Source organism: Hyla sarda, chromosome 3, assembly GCF_029499605.1.
Source record: "Hyla sarda isolate aHylSar1 chromosome 3, aHylSar1.hap1, whole genome shotgun sequence".
Lineage (NCBI taxonomy): Eukaryota > Metazoa > Chordata > Amphibia > Anura > Hylidae > Hyla > Hyla sarda.
The window spans coordinates 357,852,233-357,875,220 of NC_079191.1; the positions used below are offsets into that span (position 1 = coordinate 357,852,233).

The 22,988-nt window shown below is 41.1% G+C and overlaps 1 protein-coding gene across 3 annotated transcripts in view; it reads left to right on the forward strand.

Moving 5' to 3' along the window:
* The window catches only part of CFAP61 (cilia and flagella associated protein 61), a 337,213-nt gene that overhangs the window by 175,935 nt on the left and 138,290 nt on the right, over nucleotides 1-22,988 (forward strand). For all 3 annotated transcript variants that reach the window (XM_056567635.1, XM_056567636.1, XM_056567638.1), the window contains 2 exons: nucleotides 12,469-12,561; nucleotides 16,199-16,367. In XM_056567635.1, coding sequence (XP_056423610.1) covers nucleotides 12,469-12,561; nucleotides 16,199-16,367 — 262 coding nt within the window. The remainder of the gene's footprint in view (nucleotides 1-12,468; nucleotides 12,562-16,198; nucleotides 16,368-22,988) is intronic.

Sequence of the window (22,988 nt, forward strand, 5' to 3'; positions counted from 1 at the left end):
GAGATGAGCGAAGTTACAGTGATTCGATTCGTCACCAACTTCTCGTCTCGGCAGTTGCTGACTTTAGCCTTCATAAATTAGTTCAGCTTTCAGGACTCTCTCCTAGGACTGTATCCACCTTTTCCAGCCCACCGAAGCACCTTAAGGGTGCGTTCCCACAGGGCGTATACGCAGCGTATTTGACGCTGCGCAAAATTTACGGCAGCAGCGGGAAATACGCTGCGTATTCCTTGCTCATTATACACACAGGGCTTTCCGGCAGCAGCCCTATGCGTGTAGTAAGTTTTGGAGGCGGAGCCGCCCGTCACGCATAGGACTGCTGCCGGAAAGCCCTGTGTGTATAGTGAGCAAGGAATACGCAGCGTATTTCCCGCTGCTGCCATAAATTTTGTGCAGCGTCAAATACGCTGCGTATACGCCCTGTGGGAACGCACCCTAAAGCTGAACTAATTTATGCATGCTAAAGTCATCTCTGCTTAAAGGGGTACTACTGTGCTGACAAATTATCCCCTATCTAAAGGATAGGGGATAAGTTGCCTGATCGCGTGGGGTCCCGCCACTGGGGACCCCCCGCGATCTTGCACGCAGCACCCCGCTCTCATCAGGCCCCGGAGCGAACATCCGCTCCGGGTCTGATGACGGGGCCGGTGATCGTGACATCACAGCTCCGCCCCCGTGTGACATCACACTCCGCCCCTCAATGCAAGTCTATGGCAGGGGGCGAGACAGCTGTCTCGCCCCCTGCCATAGACTTACATTGAGGGGGCGGAGCCGTGACGTCACGATACTCCGGCCCCGTGATCGGGGCCTGATGAGAGTGGGGTGCTGTGTGCGAGATCGCGCGATCAGGCAACTTATCCCCTATCCTTTAGATTGGGGATAAGTTGTCAGCACGGTAGTACCCCTTTAAGAGTTTATGTTGTTTTTAAAGTGTTGATGTCATTTTGACTGGTTGGAGTCTCGCACCGATCGCTAAATGTAATCGGGTAAAGCATTTGGGCATCTCTGGCGCTCCCATAGAAATAAATGGAGCGCATGCCATCTTGCCATCTACTGCATATGTTCCGTTTGAGAGCCAGTGCCCCATTCTTGAGATCACAAGGGTCCCAGCAATTGAACCACCCTGTGATCGGACACTTATCCACTACCCTGTGGATACAAAATAAGTATTTTTTTTATTGGACAACCCCTTTTAATCAATTACAGGCTATACTGAATTCTTTCCCACAAAACTATATATCAATACGTACAGCTTCTAATGCTCTAGAACATTACTAATTATTTATCATTACTAGGCTTTAGTGTCATCTCTCATTAACTATGTCCTTTACTACATGGACAGTATCACATTGATTTATCCCGCCAGCGTGAGATCAATAAACTCTTGTGCTTACACTGAAGATGGAAGCACCATTCATTATCTTATAAGAACCTTTTTAATTACCATATAATGTATAATGTTCTTTCCATGAAATTAAAATCAATGAGAATAAAATCAATAACCACGTAAATAGTAAGTGTTTTTAACAACTACCCAAGTGAGTATCACCGGATTGAATCTGTTTCAAAACAAAATCTGTTCGAAAAAACGCGTTTTAGCTGCATGACCCAGGTTCAGTCTAATGTCAGGTTAAGGTGATAGAAAAGGAGTAAATTCAGTGAAAGAATACTTGTACAGTGGTCCCTCAAGTTACAATATGAATTGGTTCCAGGACGACCATTGTATGTTGAGACCATAACTCTATGGAAACCAGGTAATTGGTTCTGAAGCCACCAAAATGTCATCCAAAAATAGGAAAAAGTGAGGATTAAAGAAAAATAAGTAGATAACTAATACAGATAACGCAAATCCTTATATATAAAAGTAAGAAAGATCTGCTGGGAGCTGTAAATCACTGTCTATGTCAGTATTTCCCAACCAGGGTTCCTCCAGCTGTTGCAAAACTACAACTCCCAGCATGCCCGGACAGCCAACGGCTGTCCGGGCATGCTGGGAGTTGTAGTTTTGCAACAGCTGGAGGCACCCTGGTTGGGAAACAATGGTTTATGTAGAGGACAGGAGCTTCTTCAGGGTCCTATATAGTACACACAATGTCCCAAATGGAGCCGCCCTTACTTGGTGTCCAAAAGGAGCAGCTAACCCTGGCACAGGTAAGGAGTAGTACAGAACTTGTAGTTCCTCCCTGTACTGTGGGGGGCGCTACCAGACAGCCATTCAGTGCATGCACTTCAGTAATAGAGGGGATTTAACAGTCAATGCCCATTCTGATTGGTCAGTTCTTCCAGTTGTGACACGTTTCCCAGATCCTGACTCTCTGTATATTGTATGTTGAGTCTGGTTTCAAGTTACAATGGTCCAGAAAAGACCATTGTATTTTGAAACTATTGTATGTTGAGGCCATTGTAAGTTGAGGGATAACTGTATTCCTGTGCTATTACCTGAACATTGTTTAGGAGAAATTGTGTAATAAAGTTTGGGTTGCTTTTATCCGCTAGGTGCTCCTTATGTTTTAGGCTTTAGGTGTGTAAGTCAGAAAGCACACTAGGGCGACATATGGGGTATTTTTAAAAACTGAATGCTTGAGCTCATAAATATTGATTACATTTTTTCTGTTAATACCAGCTACATTACAGAAAACATGAATTGGAAATGGACCGAATTATAGGTTTACAAGTTTACGGGCCCCTCAAATCCACTTCAGAAGTTAAGTGGTCCCTAAAACTTCTCATAATATTAAAAGCCTTCTAATGCCCTAAAAAAGTAAAAAATTAAATAAAATAAAAAAATGTTCATGATGCCAACATAAAGTACATATTTTGTAGATGTAAATTAATAATACATTTTTGCCATTACTATTTCTCTTACAAGTAAAGAATTTCATGTAGAAAAATGAAAATGTTTCAAATTTTTTACTTAATTCTTTAGTGTTTCACAAAAACTGCTAAATGTATCAACCAAAATGTATCAATCACATAAAGTAATATAGATATGAAAAAGAAAACAATCTCAGAATCACTTGGATCAATAAAAGCATTCCAGTTCTATTACCTGGTCATTAAAGAGGTTATCCGCCATAAGGTGATTTTAGTACTTACCTGACAGTAATGGACATGCTTATGAAGCATCTGTGCTTATCTTGGGGCTAAATGGCTATGCTGTGAGTCCACCATAACGCTGCTGCTTTCTTTTCATGAACTGGCTATTTCCTGGGAGTTCCCTCCCTCCAACTACAAGTCCCAGGATCCCTTGTTTGTAAGTTTAAGGTCACTTTTTCCCTCTCACATTTTAGCCAACCCACCCATTGCAGCTTCCTTGCATGCTATGCTGTGCTGTAAACTACAATTCCCTTCAGTCCTTTGAAGAATGATCTCACTCCCTCCCAGCGATCGCTCCACCCAAACAGGCTCCCTTTCAACACCTGTGTTTACACTACTGATGTAATGTCTCAGGCCGCACTGCAACCTGGGAAAACCTGAGACAACACTCATTTTGTATGCTGTTAAAAATGAAGATCATATAAGAATTGCAAGACCAGCCATCAAACACAGGTACAGACACTATAATATGAACTACACTAACTTTACAGCCCCTGTAGCACAATCAAATAAAAAAAAAATTTAAAAAAATCCTGGAATACTCCTTAAAGGGGTACTCCACTGGCCAGTGTTCGGAACATTGAGTTCCGAACGCTGTGTGCATGCTTTGGGGGTCGGCCTATCAATGCAAGTCTATGGGAGGGTGCTTGATGGCCACCATGCCCCCTCCCATAAACTTGCATTGAGGGGCGTGATTGACCCCCACAGTGCACACACAGTGTTTGGAACTAAATGTTCCGAGCGCTGACCAGTGGAGTATCCCTTTAAGGCCAATATAAGCCGCGTCACATAATCCAGATTTAGTTTTTATTTGGTTTTTAAATGAAAGACTATAGTGAAATAATAAATGCAATTCAATGCATATCTTAAAAGGGAACTCTGGTGGAAGAAAATGTTTTTAATCAACTGGTGCCGTGAAGTTAAACATATTTGTAAATTACTTCTATTTAAAAATCTTATGAGCTGCTGTATGCTCCACAGAAAGTTCATTTCTTTTTGAGTTTCTTTTCTGTCTGACCACAGTGCTCTCTGCTGACACCTCTGTCCATGTCAGGAACTGTCCAGAGCAGGATAGGTTTGCTATGGGGATTTGCTCTTACTCTGGACAGTTTCTGATAAGGACAGAGGTGTCAAAAGAGAGCACTGTGGTCAGACAGAAAAGAAATTCAAAAACAAATAAACTTCCTGTGGAGCATACAGCAGCTAATAAGTACTGGAAGGATTAAATAGAAGTAATTTACAAATCTGTTTAACTTTCTGGAGCTAATTGATTTAAAAAATAATAATAATCTGTTTTCCACTAGAGTACCCCTTTAAGTGTTTTGTTGGTTGTTTAGCTAGCTGTTTGTTTGTTTTTTTGTTTTTTTTAATTCCTCGCACTCTAGGTAAAGGGGCATTTTCTGGCATTTTCCCCTAGGCTTTTTTATAGGATTTGAAAAATGGCAGATATATGAAAGTAAAAAAAATGTCACCACATAAACAGGCAAAAAAATAAGAAGAATAAAGTGTTCATGAAGAAAGCCTTAAGGGATCATTTCTTTTTTCCACTGACCTACGAATTTTCCACCGCCATCTGTATTTGTCTACTTTATGGCAGTGGTTTTCTTATCATGGAAAAAGTACAATGGTAATTCAGAACATGAATTCATAAACTAATTTGCTTGCTTTTATCTAGACTGCTTTGTCGAGTAGACAAATTTTGTTGCTTTGTATTGATCAACACTGCATAAAATAACCCACGACGGATGATTGGCTTTGGTCTGATTGCATTGGAATTAAATGGCTGGCTTTAGTCTGATTGCATTAACACACATGAAAGGCATCCTGCTATAGTAATGTGTCTTTATTTTAACATGGTTTCACAGACAGAACATATTATAGAACAAATTAGCTTTAAAATGTCTTTTAAAGTTACAATTGTATATATTTATAATTTTTATAGTTTATGTATTCACACCGTGGTCGAGGGATCATACGCAGTATGTGTAATTCGGTTGAAACAGTGAAAGTGTTTCAATCACACAAGTAGGGAGTATAACATGAGACATTCTTACACACGCTTCTAAGACTGATACTGTGTTGTGAAATTATACATTTCTAAAAAGTGTGTCACCAACACGGAAAGTTTGGAAAGCTCTGCTTTACTCAGTACTTAGTTAAAGCATCTTTATTAGCAATTACAGCCTCCAGTTTTCTTGGCGATGATGCCACAAGGTTTATACACCTGGATTTGGGAATTTTCTGCTATTCTTCTCTGCAGATCCTCTCAATCTATGTCACGTTGGATGGGGAATGTTGGTAAAAGCCATTTTTCAGAGAGTTCCAGTTAGGGCTCTGGTTTGGCCACTCAATGAGTATTGTTTTTAAGCCACTGCTGTGTTGTCTTGGCCGCTTAGGGTCATTGGGGGTTATTTATCATTGTGTTCTATTCCTTTTTTTGGTCTAAGTCTGTGAATTTTCTTCACTTTTGCGCTAATTGCGTTTTTTTTTCTACAAGTTTTAAATTCCATCATTTTGACCTTTTTGTCTTGCTAGACCAGTTTTTGAAGTGACGGATGCATTGGTAAGTATTTATTATCTGCGTGTTTTAAATTGCCCACAAATGGTGCAAAAAAAAAAAAAAAACCCGCAAATCTAGACCACCTCCTGACCAGGTCTAAAAAAAATTACTACTTCTGTCTGTTTGCCAAAAATCTAAAAACATCAGCCAAAGTGAAAGAGAGGGAGATAGAGACTTTAGCAATACAAAAAAGTACCATTAAAATTTTTTTTATAAAAAAGATACAGTAGTGATGGAAAAAATTGTATTTAACAAAATTTATCTTTTTTATAACGAAATTTTTATTAATTTTTAAACAGGGATCAATTTATGTGTGCAGGCAGGGCACTAAAAATTTAGCCGACAATAATAAAAATGTAGTGTGTGTGTGTTTTTATTTAGATTTCATTTTTTAGGTAGTAGTAGTACTATTATTCCCAATATTGAACACACTGTTCCATGATGGGAGTAGTAGTACCTGTACTAATTGACACATTGCCCCAGGTCCATTGCGATCCTTCTGTATATTGTATAGATGCGGCCGGCCGCTCTTTTCTGGTCCCCTGCACTGCCGTATATATACACCTATTCATATTTCCCGCAGAGAGCTGTGATTGGCCAGATGATTCCAGCCAATCACAACTCTCTGTGGGAAATATGAATGTTTAAATATACGTGAGTGCAGGGGGCCATAGAAGAGCGGCCGGCCGCATCTATACATTATAGTGGATCACAGAGGGTGTCAAGAGTGACATCCGCTGTGATCTTTCCTTAACTGCTGTGATCTTTCCTTAACTATCCTTAGCCTGCATTAATAGACAGATCGCAACAGGTGTCGCTGTGATCTGTCTATTAATGCAGCTACTACAGCTCCCAGCATGGAGCAGAGTGTGCTCCATGTTGGGAGTATTAGTACCTGTAGTAATGGACAGATCCCAACGGGCGTCACTCCTGACACTCGCTGCGATTGTCCTATCTATTGCAGAGATGCAGAGCGGCTTTCTCCTGCGCTCGCATCTCTGCACTATACTCTGGCCGGCCACTCACTCATTCATATTTTCCTCTGAGAGCAGGGATTTGCTGCAACCATCCGGCCAATCTCAACTCTGGGCGGAAAATATGAATGAGTGATGTGAATTTCTATTCACATCACTGGCCGGCCCGAAGTATAGTGCGGAAGATGCGGAACACTGTATAGAGCGGCTCCACATCTCTGCTATATTATGGACGATTGCATCGGGTGTCAATGTACCCGGGGTGATCTGTCTATTAGCACAGGTACTACTACTCCCATCATGGAACAGTGTGTTCCATGCAGGAAGCAGTAGTACTACCTAAAAAAATGTAAAGAAATAGGGAGAAAAAAAGTGAAACACACACACACACTTTATTAAGAATGTATTAAAATTTCGTTATAAAAATTTTGTTTAATACATTTTTTACCATCCCTACTGCATCCTTTTTTTTTGTACCCAAAAATGCAGTTTCCACTCAAATGCAAAAATTGCACTGGCGTTTTGTTTTTCAGTGAAAAAAAACGCCCGGAAAAAAATTGGAATCCTAGGCTTAGAAGCAGGATAGACATGATCTGAAAATGGGGTAGAAAATGATCTAGGTGCAGATCTGCATGAAATTTATCATGGTCACTGAGAAATTTTATGATAAATTTGGAGCAGCACTGCCAAAAAAAACGCATCTAGACAAACCACAAAAATTATCTAGCCAAGACCATTATTGATAAATCTCCCCCATTGTTTTGTCGGAAGTTGAACTTTCCTCGCTACAGTCCAGAGTATTTTGGATTAGGTTTTCATTAAAAATATTTCTGTACTTTGCTCCATTCAGCTTTCCCTCAACCTTGATCAGTCTCTCAATTGACCTCACTGTGGGGATAGTATTAGTCAGGTGATTCGCAGTTCCTGTTTTCCTCCAGACATAATACTTGAAATTAAGGCCAAAAGTTGAATCTTGGTTTTATTAGACCTCAAAATCTTGTTTCTTACAGTCTTAAAGTCCTTGCAAACAGTGTAGCAGGACTCACTCCTGCTCCCTTCCAATCCTCTGACGTGTTTCGCCAGGCAGGCTTTATCCAGGAGTCCCTGCTGAAGATGACAAGTTAACGTGGGGGGAATTAAAGCAATGGAGGGGTTTACATTACCAAAGCAGAAAACTGCTGATGATGACATCCTACACTAGGGACAGCTGCCCAGAGCTTAATGGGTGGTCAGAGAAAACAGGCCTTTATTTTACCATTCAAACTCAATGTGGAACCTCTGAAGGAGGCAGACATGCTCAGCTTGCATTCACACAGTCCAGGCTCTCTCCTACATATAGCAGTAGCTAAGCCCCACCCCCACTAGCAGTGTTCTGTCTAGATGTTTTTAGAGATAGACTGAGCCTAACAACAAGCAGTGGACTGCAGTTGAAGTGAAACTCCCTAGTGGCTAAAACTTTAGACACCTTTTTAGAAGGTTAGAAGGAATACTTTTTAAAGACAATAAATGAGCATTCCTGCTATCACATGAGTTGTGTGAAAAGTTAGTGTCCATTTAAGTACCCCAAATGTGCCTGCAGACATGGCAGATTTCATGTAAATTGCATTCAATTTTTTAAATCCCGTTTTCCATGCAAAAAAAACAAACATGCTAAGAGTGTTCACTTCCACAGTATGCTTCTTCTGTTGTGGAAATGTAGCAGGGTTTAAGATTTAAAGCATGTAACATATGCACATTTTGCTGCAGATTTGGCGCAGTCGGCTTCCTCTGCATGTGCACTTACCTAATTCCTTCTTTTTTTGTATCCACAGCAACATGAATCCCTGCTGGAATTAGCCAGTGCTGCTAAAATACAGGTGCACTTGCTGAATGTTTCTGTGGCATTGTGCTCACTTCTTTAACCTTTTTTTGCTAAAGCAGCACGTAAATAAGAAACATGCGATTAGTTGTTGCTGAAGAAGTAATTAAACATCCTTGACTTCTTCCCCTAATATACCGATCATCTATTAGCTCATTATTGTAGTTGGTAATCCAGGCTTTTTTTCTGAATTAGGACGAGATTTACATTAAACAAATTTAATTTGCTTTAATATATAACAAAACACTGTCGGAGCTCTTCAGAACAGATGTAAAATAAATGAGTCGCGATTACACAAGTGATTGCTGTTTACGTAACGAGCACGTTTGATCTTATGAATTTATTTTTAATATTTTTCCTAGATATTTTTTTCTTAATTTTTTACAGCACAGAGCTATAACAAAAGATGATCCAGAATTCTTATTTAATATGGAATACAAGGAATTAGTAAAAACAAACTGGAGCGGCCAGAGGTTCTCTTTAACTGGAATGAATGTCTAGGCAACCGTTTTGTTAAAGGGGTTATACAGGAAAAAAAAATTTTTTTTATATATCAACTGGCTCCAGAAAGTTAAACAGATTTGTCAATTACTTCTATTAAAAAAATCTTAATCCTTTCAGTACTTATGAGCTTCTGAAGTTGAGTTGTTCTTTTCTGTCTACCGTATTTTTCGCCCTATAGGACGCATCGGCATATAAGACGCATCCAATTTTAAAGGTGCAAAATCTAGAAAAAAAACGATTCTGCACCCAACAGTGATCTTCAACCTGCGGACCTCCAGATGTTGCAAAACTACAACTCCCAGCATGCGGCTGTCCGGGCATGCTGGGAGTTGTAGTTTTGAAACATCTGGAGGTCCGCAGGTTGAAGACTACTGGATAGGAGGTAGTACTCACGTGTCCCCGCCGCTCCGGACTAGTCACCGCTGCACTGGATGTCGCCACGCGTCCCTGGCGTGGCCCCGACGCTCCGGACTTCTTCTTCCCAGTCTCTCCATCGCTGTCATCACGTCGCCATCATCACGTCGCCGTCATCACGTCGCTACGCACGCCGCTCCTATTGAATGGCAGGACGGCGTGCGTGACGACGTGATGACGTCGAAGGAGAGTGCCAGCCATGCAGGGGATGCCGGTACGGAGCAGACACCGAGGAGGCAGGTAAGGTCCCTCCCAGTGTCCTGTAAGCTGAGCAGCCGGGTTAGTGTCACTTTTCCTTCAGACGCGGCGGTCAGCTTTGATCGCCGCGTCTGAAGGGTTAATACAGGGCATCACCGCAATCGGTGATGCCCTGTATTAGCCGCGGGTCCGCAGGGACCGACCCGATAGGGGTGTATTCGCCGTATAAGACGCACCAACTTTTCTCCCCCAGTTTTGGGGAAGAAAAAGTGCGTCTTATATGGCGAAAAATACGGTAAGTGCTCTCTGATGACACGTGTTTCGGGAACCGCCCAGTTTAGAAGAAAATCCCCATAGCAAACCTCTTCGAAACTGGGCGGTTCCCGAGATAGGTGTCATCATATAAATTTCCTGGACAACCCCTTTAACTGCAGACATATCACTGGAGTAGAGCATAGGTAAAGGTTAAAAGAATGTAAGCATCATTTTAAGTGGGGACCCTTTCTGGGTTTGGAACTGTTTATGTGTGCACTCTGTCAAAAGAACTGTACATTTTGGACACTTTGGATGACTGTTTATTGAATGTAAGAATGTATGCATATTTTAGGTGGGGAACCTCTCTGGGTTCGGAACTGATTATTTGGCCACAAGAACTGTACATTAGGGCACTCTGGGTGACTGTTTATAGGGTATACTTCCCCTTTCAGGCTCCTGAACAGTTGCATAGGCGGCACTTATGGCATATCTGCTCATTACATTTTTACTGACGGGCACTCTCTGGTGCTCACTTATTGTTGGACATGGTCCATATCTAAAGTTATCCCTAAAACCTGTTCTGTTTAAAAGTTGACAACCATACCACAGTCTTATATATGGCAATAAAACATTGTAATCCCCCCGGTAAGTATTCCCTTTTTACAAGGATACTTTTGTAATGCTAATGTTTTTGTTCACAGTGTTTGACTTTGTTTATGGCTCAGAGCAATTTTACATATTTTTAGTTAATTTTACAGTTGAGAGGGCAATAATATAATGAAATGATTCTATAAATAAACCATGTTATATGAGGGAAATCTCATGGGGCAAATGCTAAAGTGCTGTGCAGTTTTCTTGTTCCACAATGTATTCAGTCTTACAGGGGTATTCCAGGATTTTTTTTATTTGACTATGCTACAGGGGCTATAAAGTTAGTGTAGTGCATAATACAGTCTGTACCTGTGTGTGATGGTTTTCTCACAATTCTTATGTGATTTTCACCCCAATATTTATTTTTAACAGCAGATTAATCAGATTTTTCCCACGTTGCAATGCGGCAGAGACCTGACTCACTAGTCAGCTGATGACAGGGAGCCTGTCTGCTTCAATGGGTGGAGGGATCGCTTGGTGGGAGAGAGATCAATCTGCAACTAATGCAACAGCTGTAGGCACCATGATTGAAAACCACAGGTCTTTTGAATGGATGCAGCTCATTTATGTTTCAGTGGATGGGATGGCTGATATGTGGGAGGGAGGAAAATGGAATTATGGGATTTGTAGGCAAAGAAGGAAACTCAAACAGGAAACACCAGTTCACAAAATCATAGCCACAGTATTATGGTAATCTCACAACATAGCCATTTAGCCCCAAGACAAGCGCAGATCCTTCCTAAGCATGTCCATTACTGTCTGGCAGGTACGTACTAAAATCACCTTATGGTGGATAACCCCTTTAACAATAAAATTAGAGGGCTTCTGAGCCAGATCTGTATTAGTGCAATTCAGTTAGTGTATACCTTATTATTTATTCTTGGGGCGCTGTTCATATGATAAGGGGTTGGAATACATGTAACACAAGTACAATGGATCTGAAACAATAAATAGGCTAATATAGGGGAGAGAGGGCCCTGCCCGTAAAGGATTACAATCTACAAGGGGATTGTAGCAAAAGTGGCTTAGATCCCCTTTAAGAACCAGAACTTTACTTACCTCTAACCCCCCATAAAGCGGTTGTCCAGTGAAAACTATCTTATTCTCTATCCTGTGGATAAGGGATAAGTAGCTGATCTCCATAAGGGGACCTCGGCTCTCATCAAAGAGCGCATGCTGTAAACTGCACATGATCCATTCATTTCTATGGGAGCACTGAAGAGACCCGAGTGCAGCACTTGGGCATCTCCCACGCTCCTATAGAAATAAATGGAGCACATGCCTTCTACAGCACGTGCTCTTCTCTGGAAGCCAGGGTTCCGTTCTGGAGATTTTGGGGTGCCCCAGCAGTTGAACCCCCCACGATCAGCTGCTTACCCCTATCCTTTGGATAGAGAATAAGATCGTTTTCACTAGACAACCCCTTTAAGTTGCCTTCTTGCTGCTGGGCTGTACAAACAACATGGGAAAGTTTTTAAAATGATTTTCCTGTTATAATAAGCTTTGGCACATGCCCAGAATACTCTGTAACAGATCAGTGAGGGTCTGACCAACAAGACCATTTGTTCTTTAGAATTAAGATGCTACATAAGAAATACTTCCAACCATGATCAGATAGCTAGAGCTCTGACTTAACCAGGTAAATTGCATTGAGTTGCTGTTCTTGGACAACCCTATGTGCAGAGAAGAAATCTATGGCCGCTTTCTTTACTAGACTTTTAGTCCCATGTTCCCGGGGTCAGTGGGGTCCATCCAGGTCAGTCCATGCTGATTATTATGTAAGGATTAAGGTTTACAGCACCAGACGGTATTTCTATGTAAATACAGATTTGTTTTTTGATAAATCAATTATTCTAAATGTTACCATTTAAATAATAATACTTGTTTAATATCAGCTGCTTTTTGACCATTGAGTCGTAATATTACACAAATTATAACATCTACATTTTGATTTGCAGCCCACATCTTAAATTCAACAATATCACTTTGATATCAACCCATGGTCTTCCTGGAAATAATGGTTGTATGGATCAATCGTTGCTTGCCAGCAGGTGAGTGTAAATGTTTAGACTTTAAAGGGTTACTCCACTGGAAAACATTTTTTTTTTTTATAATCAACTGTTGCCAGAAAGTTAAACAGATTTGTAAATGACTTCTATTTAAAAATCTTAATCCTTCCAGTACTTATCAGCTGCTGTATACTACAAAGGAGGTTCTTTTCTTTTTGAATTTCCTTTCTGTCTGACCACAGTGCTCTCTGTTGACACCTCTGTCCATGTCAGGAACTGTCCAGAGCAGGAGAGGTTTGCTATGGGGATTTGCTCCTACTCATGACAGTTCCTAAAATTGACAGAGGTGTCAGCAGAGAGCACTGTGGTCAGACAGAAAGGAAATTCAAAAAGAAAAGAACTTCCTATGGAGCATATATCAGCTGATAAGTACTGGAAGGATTAAGATTTTTCAATAGAAGAAATCTGTTTAACTTTCTGGCACCAGTTGATTTAAAAAAAAAAAATAATGTTTTCCTGCGGAGTACCCCTTTCAAGGTTTCCCCATCATGGACACTTATTCTCATTGCATAGAACTGATTGCAGGAAGTCCAAAGTTCAACACTTGCATCAGTGTATCAGTGTTGAGAGTGTTATGTTAATTATTATTCATCAACTCACCTATTAAATATGTCACCGATACCTAATCAATTAGGGTCTGACCTAGATTTTAGGGGCTGTCCCACTTTTGTTTAATCTTTCGGAAACCATGCTGCACTAGATCTTAAACTAGAACTTCAGAATAGCCTGAGTCCAGTGAATGTAAAAACAAAAAAAAGAGGGGCAATCATGAACTCTGACACTCTAAGGCTGGGTTCACACCACGTTTTTGCAATCCAGTTCCTGTGTCACTTTTTTTTAAGGAAACGTATCGCTAAAAACCGTACTAAACCGTATACAACCATATATGCCGGATTCCGGTTAAAAACCATATTGTGATAAAAAACGGATATACGGTTGCATACAGTTGCATACGGTTTTACACTAAAAACACTCCCAGATAGAAGATTCTAGAAGCTGGTGATACTTTCGGAGGCAACTGCGCATGTGCAGATTCGTAAACCGTATTGTGAAAACCGGATATAACCATAAGTGTATCCGGTTGAATACAGTTCTCATAGACCACCATTATATAAAAAACGGATACGGTTTAAATACGGTTTTTCAAAAGGACTTCAAACCGTAGTAGACTACGGTTTGAAGTACGGGAAATTAAACGCTTTTAACCGTAACGGATACAAAACGTATGCAACCGCATGATACGGTTAACATACGGTTTCCAATACAAAGTCAATGAGTACGGTTTGCAATACGGTTCCATACGGTTTTGACGCTCAAACCGTATACGGGAACTGTATTGCAAAAACGTGGTGTGAACCCAGCCTAAAATAGTATATTAAATCATGAATATAAACTTTATTAAATATCCATCCAAAATGGTAACTAAATAGATATGATTCCAGTAAACAACCCTTTGTTATTCCAGCGCAGCACTAGGTCGGTAGTGGCGCTGTTATGTAAACATAAACAAGCAAAGGGGCTATACCTTACATGGGAATAAGTAGGATGCCGGAAATTGGTGATCAGACAATGATGACACGTAATCAATACTTATTGGTAGGAAAATCCTTTTAAATGACAAATGTAGAATCTTCGACTCACCTCATTTAGTGCGTGCCTGGGTTCTCATTTGGCCCAGTGATGAATGTGGCAAACGGTAAGGAAGCAGATTTCGATCCGGCACTGCTAAAAAGTTGAAGTTCATTGAAATCCTCTTAAAATGGTATCATAATGGAGACAATGCACTACCAGGCCCGACGCGCATCAGCTTCAGCTTGAATGGACGCATTTTGACCACATGCATGCTCTTGATGAAGCTGATGTGTGTGAGGCACGGTAGTGTGTCGTCTCTGTTATTGATATTGTTTTAAGAGGAAAAGCCTTTGCATCAACTATGTATAACTAGACTACTGGTATACATCTACTTGTTTTATGCCCTTTAAAGAAAGATTAAATCTGTTAGAGTATGCCATAGCTGCACTTTGAATATATCCTGTACTGTATTTGGTATTTACTTTGGTGAGCTGCAACACCATTTATACTCGAGTATAAGCCGAGTTTTTCAGCACAATTTTCCGTGCTGAAAACGCCCCCCTCGGCTTATACTCTAGTGAACTCTCTGCCTGTCAATACCTTCTCAGTGGTCTTCAACCTGCGGACCTCCAGATGTTGCAAAACTACAACTCCCAGCATGCCCGGACAGCCATCGGCTGTCCGGCATGCTGGGAGTTGTAGTTTTGAAACATCTGGAGGTCTGCAGGTTGAAGACCACTGCGGCCTTCGGCATCATCCAGACCCTCCTTTAGTTTTCTACTCACCTCCCCTAGGTGGGAAGGAAGGGTGAGCTGTTCCAGGCCATCTATGCTGCACGGACCATCCAGTGGGGAGGGTTAGTCGTTCCGGGCTGTTCATCTTCACCGGGAGGCCCTCTTCTCCGCTCCGGGCCGGCCCCGGACTAGTGATGTTGCCTTGACGACGCACAGGGACGTTCATGCACAGGTCGTGCACTGTGCGTCGTCTTCAAGGCAACGTCACTAGTCAGGGGCAGGCCCGGAGCGCAGAAGAGGGCCTCCCGGTGAAGATGGACAGCCCGGAACGACTAACCCTCCCCACCGGACGGTCCCTGCAGCATAGATGGCCCGGAACAGTTCACCCTTCCTTCCCACCGAGGGTAGGTGAGTAGAAAACTAAAGGGGGGTCTGGATAATGACAAAGGCTGCAGTGGTCTTCAACCTGCGGACCTCCAGATGTTTCAAAACTACAACTCCCAGCATGCCCGGACAGCCGATAGCTGTCCGGGCATGCTGAGAGTTGTAGTTTTGCAACATCTGGAGGTCCGCAGGTTGAAGACCACTGATGAAGGGATTGACAGGTGGTGATGATGAAGGGGGGGGGATGATGACAGGCGGTGATGATAACAGGCGGTGATGATGAAGGGGGGATGATGACAGGGTGATGATGAAGGGGGGGATGATGACGGGGTGATGATGAAGGGGGGGATGATGACGGGTGATGATGAAGGGGGGATGATGACGGGGTGATGATGAAGGGGGGGGATGATGACGGGTGATGATGAAGGGGGGATGATGACAGGGTGATGATGACAGGGGTGTTAATGACGGGGGTCTGGATTATGACAGGGGGGGATGATGTATTTTCCACCCTAGGCTTATAGTTGAGTCAATAACTTTTCCTGGGTCTTTGGTATGAAATTAGGGGCCTTGGCTTATATTCGGGTCGGCTTATACTCAAGTATATACGGTATTTGTTTTATAGTATTTCTTTGTTATTGTCTCAGTAAAAAGTGAAAAGATCCATAAAGTATTAGAAGCGATGCTGGCTGTCTCCGCTGTTGAGGTATTGGCCGAGGCTATAAAGTACTGTTTTGTTTCATGGATGTCAGCTATTCAACAGAGTGCTGAATTATAAATAATCTCTTGCTATAGGCTTTTGGAAAGCTTACTGCGAGACAACAGCCTTAAACCACTAGAGGCTCTCCACCGACTCACCAGATGTCTAATTAATGCCTGCTGTCAGCTGCTAAAATGTCACTTACGGGTTTTTTTTTTTCATTTCCCAGCCACTATTATAATGATAAAGATTATGCACTGATGTCACTTCGATCCTGGGTTAATGTTGTGGTTGGTAAAATGACTGGCATCGACCGAGCTGCCAAGTTTGTGATTGTTTCCAATGATAGAAAAGTACCATATGACCATCTAATTCTTTGCACTGGGCAGCAGTACCAGGTAAGCGATAGATTGGATTCTGTTGATGCACTCTGTTAATCTGCAAATGTATTTCATTTCAAAACATTTGTCTCTGTAATAAAACTTAGCCTTTCACATTTTGCATTATAGCTCGTAAACGCCTAATTGTTTGCCTTCAGATGTATTCTCTTTCACAATTTGCAGCAGAAAAGAATGGCTCTAGTGGGTGGATGCCAGTTCATTATCTGGTGCCAGGAATTCTGCCATATTTAGAGTTGCTTATTGTTTACTTGTTTTGTATCCTGATGTCTATTTGTCAGTATTTACATATGTTTGGTTTCAGTGTTTCACCGTGTTACAAATCTTTAAACGTTGGCCTCTTGGAGCATACATTATACCACAAAAACATACAAATCCTGAATTATTGAGTACAAAGAAGCATAAATAATACATCGTAAGCCTTTTTCCCTTACAGAAATATATTAGAGCTAACCACCTAAAATATCAATGGATTTATGCTTTGAAAGGAGCAAGGTCATAGCAATAGGGGTAGCAGTCACACCTAGGCCCTGGTGTCGGAAAGGGGCCAAAAACTGCTTAGAAGGTACATTAGAAGGTACCATTATTGTGAATTTCATTTGGAAGACCTTGGGCCCTGGTATGGATGTTCCACCAGGGCCCAGGAGCTTCAGGTCACACTTGTAGAAATGAGGACTTGGCAATCTTCCTTTACACAACATTTTAGAGTTTTGGGGTGGGGAAGACTATCATCCTTTTGCCCAGTGTAATTGAAAAAAAAAGTGCAACATTTTTGCGCAAACACGAGCATAGATTTTAGTGCAGGTACATGGTCAGCCTAGTGTTGGTGGTGTGTTGGAAACCGGTTTTAATAAACTCCCACCTGAGAATATGTTCACACATACTGTATATATTGCGGACTTCATGCTGCAGATTTTATGCTATGGATTTTATGCTGCAGGTTCAGGATGGCAGCATAAGATCCAAAACATGAAATCCACAGTTAATACAGTGTGTGTGAACATACCCTCCAAATGTATTAGTGTCAATACATAAAACCTTATGCACAGCAAAAGTCCTATGCACAGTGTAAAAGTTGTGTGCACCACATTTATTCATTCAACAAAGATGGCTAACCTCGGTAAAAGGGGCAGGGCCTAAATGATGACACCTAGCGCCATAAAATTCTGGTACAATTTAAGCCAGCTAAGGGTATGTTTATGCGGTGGAATTTTCGCAATTCCACAAAATTCCATATTGCTTAACAGAATTATGGAATTCCGACGAAATTGTTACATCATTTCAACAGAATTCTGAAACACAGAGTTTCGCTGAAATTCAAGCCCCATTGATGTCATAGGTATTTCGTTGCGGAATTCCGGAAAATATAAGACTAGTCCTAAATTTTGACAAAAAGTAGAATTTTCATGGCACCACAGAAATTCTGATGTTTTAATGGGACTGCAGAATCCCATTCAAATAAATTGTTTGTAAATCATGGTGAAATTTCCATCGGAATTCTTCAGTGGAATTTTGCATGGAAATTCCACCGTGTGGACATACCCGGACATTTGGTTTTAAACATAAACTAGACAGTCTAAAGATGCACCAGATTTATTAAGCAGCAAGAGCCACTGTGATAAATGTAGTATATTCTTAGACTCTAAGTTTAACCTGTCTAAAAATTTAACAGTTTAACTAAATCTGTCCCATAGCAGTCTTCACAGCTGAAGTCATAAATCTACATATATAGATTTATAGGTACTACGCTGTCATACACCCCTGTGAGTTGAATACCTCTGTTATAGTATATACAATTAAACATGCTGCAATTTTGTTTAGTTTTTTGGGGGGAAATTCTGTATGCATTTATGATAGACCATACCTTTTGTGTGCCTCCATATAAAATCAGCGCTCTTCAGAGGTACACATTGTTACAGTATAAGCCCATACATTTTCTTTACCAATCTTTACAACATCGATCTGTATTATAACATATGTATCGGCATCTCTAGTATGGTTTAACCTGAACTTCACATAATGCTTACAGTGCTTCCTGCATCACAATCATCACGTTTTTTGTAATAATGAACCTTGTTTAGCTATAAAAAAAGATTGTATGGATTTTTTATGTGGTCATGGGCTTCTGATATAGTGTTCCTCATGACATCAAATGCATTCCTCTTAGTGGCAAATGATCAAGATCATGATCTGCGTGAAGGTATCATCAAAAAATAGTATTTTATCTTCTCATTCTTTTAGTACCAGTGCATAAAAACTACCGGTAGGTCTCTAAGGACATGGCTTGAGCAGGCTGGTCAGATGAGCTGCAGTTTCCATGTCAGGAGAAGGAGACTTGGCCTTAAAAAGGAGTAAGGGGTTGCACATCCTTTATAGCATTATCAGAGGCTTAGATCTGTTTCACAGCTTCTGGCTATCTAGCATTTGGTCAGGATCTGACATGACTTCAAAAGTCTTTGAATGACAGAGCCCATTTAGTTAGACACTGGGGTGGTACGTAGTGCCTTACTTAAGCACCCTTTCTCTGGGGATGTTAAGCAAGTAAATGTGCAAGTAAAATCAGAGTTAGCACATTCTGGAAATTGACCAAAATTAAGCACCCATTTTGCTGTATGCCAATCTAAAGCCTTAGGCAGAGGGCACTAATAGTAGGGCATCTTGTGGGATCAATCAGAGCAGCCTCTCAACTTTCACAGCTAATTGAAGCTGGGGCTTCCACTCACTGTAAGGCCACTAATATTACAAGTGCCCCATTGCTTATATCAATCCCTTGTATAGAGATGGTGTTAGACCACTGTTGATGGTCCTGTGTGGCATTGGCATCTAGCAGGAGCCTCTTAATTACTATGATCTGGTTGTGACCTGGACCAGACGAAAAGGTAGGTTGCATTGCTTCACGTGCTGCTAGGCTGCAACTTTAAAGTCTAAGAGAGGCTCAAAAACACAAGACAATGTTCAGGGGACACTATGGGCATGTATATGCTGTTGGAAGGTGTTATATATATGAGCGCAAAACCAGGATGGAGGAGGATTGTGATGGGGGATGCAGTAGAGCCACGGGAAGCATCTGTTCATCTGCCTCCTATGCATGGCCTCCTATCCATGGCTTTTAATGGTTCCCCATGCCATGCCTTTTAATAGTTCTCTAAGCCATGCTACTTAATAGTTTTCTAGGCCATGCTACTTAATAGTTCTCTAGGCCATGCTACTTAATAGTTCTCTAGGCCATGCTATTTAATGGTTCTCTAGGCCATGCTATTTAATGGTTCTCTAGGCCATGCTATTTAATGGTTCTCTAGGCCATGCTATTTAATGGTTCTCTAGGCCATGCTATTTAATAGTTCTCTAGGCCATGCTATTTAATGGTTCTCTAGGCCATGCTATTTAATGGTTCTCTAGGCCATGCTATTTAATGGCTCTCTAGGCCATGCTATTTAATGGTTCTCTAGGCCATGCTATTTAATGGTTCTCTAGGCCATGCTATTTAATAGTTCTCTAGGCCATGCTATTTAATGGTTCTCTAGGCCATGCTATTTAATAGTTCTCTAGGCCATGCTATTTAATGGTTCTCTAGGCCATGCTATTTAATAGTTCTCTAGGCCATGCTATTTAATAGTTCTCTAGGCCATGCTATTTAATGGTTCTCTAGGCCATGCTATTTAATGGTTCTCTAGGCCATGCTATTTAATGGTTCTCTAGGCCATGCTACTTAATGTTTCTCTAGGCAATGCTATTTAATGGTTCTCTAAGCCATGCTATTTAATGGCTCTCTAGGCCATGCTATTTAATAGTTCTCTAGGCCATGCTATTTAATGGTTCTCTAGGCCATGCTATTTAATGGTTCTCTAGGCCATGCTATTTAATGGTTCTCTAGGCCATGCTATTTAATGGTTCTCTAGGCCATGCTATTTAATGGCTCTCTAGGCCATGCTATTTAATGGTTCTCTAGGCCATGCTATTTAATGGTTCTCTAGGCCATGCTATTTAATGGTTCTCTAGGCCATGCTAATTAATGGTTCTCTAGGCCATGCTATTTAATGGTTCTCTAGGCCATGCTAATTAATGGTTCTCTAGGCCATGCTATTTAATAGTTCTCTAGGCCATGCTATTTAATAGTTCTCTAGGCCATGCTATTTAATGGTTCTCTAGGCCATGCTATTTAATAGTTCTCTAGGCCATGCTATTTAATAGTTCTCTAGGCCATGCTATTTAATGGTTCTCTAGGCCATGCTATTTAATAGTTCTCTAGGCCATGCTATTTAATGGTTCTCTAGGCCATGCTATTTAATGGCTCTCTAAGCCATGCTATTTAATAGTTCTCTAGGCCATGCTACTTAATGGTTCTCTAGGCCATGCTATTTAATGGTTCTCTAGGCCATGCTAGTTAATGGTTCTCTAGGCCATGCTATTTAATGGTTCTGTAGGCCATGCTATTTAATGGTTCTCTAAGCCATGCTATTTAATAGTTCTCTAGGCCATGATTTTTAATGGTTCTCTAGGCCATGCTATTTAATGCTTCTCTAGGCCATGCTATTTAATAGTTCTCTAGGCCATGCTATTTAATGGCTCTCTAGGCCATGCTATTTAATGGCTCTCTAGGCCATGCTATTTAATAGTTCTCTAGGCCATGCTATTTAATAGTTCTCTAGGCCATGCTATTTAATTGTTCTCTAGGCCATGCTATTTAATAGTTCTCTAGGCCATGCTATTTAATGGTTCTCTAGGCCATGCTATTTAATGGCTCTCTAGGCCATGCTATTTAATGGTTCTCTAGGCCATGCTATTTAATGGTTCTCTAGGCCATGCTATTTAATGGTTCTCTAGGCCATGCTATTTAATAGTTCTCTAGGCCATGCTATTTAATGGTTCTCTAGGCCATGCTATTTAATAGTTCTCTAGGCCATGCTACTTAATGGTTCTCTAGGCCATGCTATTTAATAGTTCTCTAGGCCATGCTATTTAATGGTTCTCTAAGCCATGCTATTTAATAGTTCTCTAGGCCATGCTACTTAATGGTTCTCTAGGCCATGCTATTTAATGGTTCTCTAAGCCATGCTATTTAATGGCTCTCTAGGCCATGCTATTTAATAGTTCTCTAGGCCATGCTATTTAATGGTTCTCTAGGCCATGCTATTTAATGGTTCTCTAGGCCATGCTATTTAATGGTTCTCTAGGCCATGCTATTTAATGGCTCTCTAGGCCATGCTTTTTAATAGTTCTCTAGGCCATGCTATTTAATGGCTCTCTAGGCCATGCTATTTAATGGTTCTCTAGGCCATGCTATTTAATGGCTCTCTAGGCCATGCTATTTAATGGCTCTCTAGGCCATGCTTTTTAATAGTTCTCTAGGCCATGCTATTTAATGGTTCTCTAGGCCATGCTATTTAATAGTTCTCTAGGCCATTCTATTTAATGGTTTTCTAGGCCATGCTATTTAATGGTTCTCTAGGCCATGCTTTTTAATAGTTCTCTAGGCCATGCTATTTAATAGTTCTCTAGGCCATGCTATTTAATGGCTCTCTAGGCCATGCTATTTAATAGTTCTCTAGTAGTGTTGAGCGGCATAGGCCATATTCGAATTCGCGAATATTCGCGAATATATGGACGAATATTCGTCATATATTCGCGAATATTCGCATATTCGTCATACCCTCGTTTTATTTTCGCATATGCGAAAATTCGCGTATGCGAAAATTTACAGATGTGAAAATTAGCATATACAAAATTAGCATACGCAAAAATTCGCATATGAGAAAATTTGCATATGCTAATTTCCGCATATGCTAATTTTCGCATATGCGAATTTTCGCACGCCAGTCTCACACAGTAGTATTAGAGCCTTCTTTATACCACAAAAGCTGGAAGCAGAGAGGGGTGATCACTGTGATGTGTACTGTGAAAAAAAACAACAAAAAAAAAAACGAATATTCGTAATTACGAATATATAGCGCTATATTCGCGAAATTCGCGAATTCGCGAATATGCGATATTCGCAAATAATATTCGAATTGCGAATATTCGCGAGCAACACTATTCTCTAGGCCATGCTATTTAATGGTTCTCTAGGCCATGCTATTTAATGGTTCTCTAGGCCATGCTATTTAATAGTTCTCTAGGCCATGCTATTTAATAGTTCTCTAGGCCATGCTATTTAATAGTTCTCTAGGCCATGCTATTTAATAGTTCTCTAGGCCATGCTATTTAATGGTTCTCTAGGCCATGCTATTTAATGGTTCTCTAGGCCATGCTATTTAATAGTTCTCTAGGCCATGCTATTTAATGGTTCTCTAGGCCATGCTATTTAATGGTTCTCTAGGCTATGCTATTTAATGGTTCTCTAGGCCATGCTATTTAATAGTTATCCAGGCTATGCTATTTAAAGGATAAGTATCATGAAAAAAACGTATCCTCTATCCGAAGGATAGAGTATAAGTTTTAGATTGCGTGGGTCCGACACTGGGGCCCCCCCGCGATCTGCTCTTTGGAGCCCCGGCACGCCCCCTCCATAAAGCTCTATTGGAGAGCTAGAGATTGCCGAACGGCTCTTCCTTAGAGCTATATGGAGGAGGCGTGGCGGCCCCCCCTTCGGGCGGGGGTTGTGAGGCGCCCCTGAGATGGAGA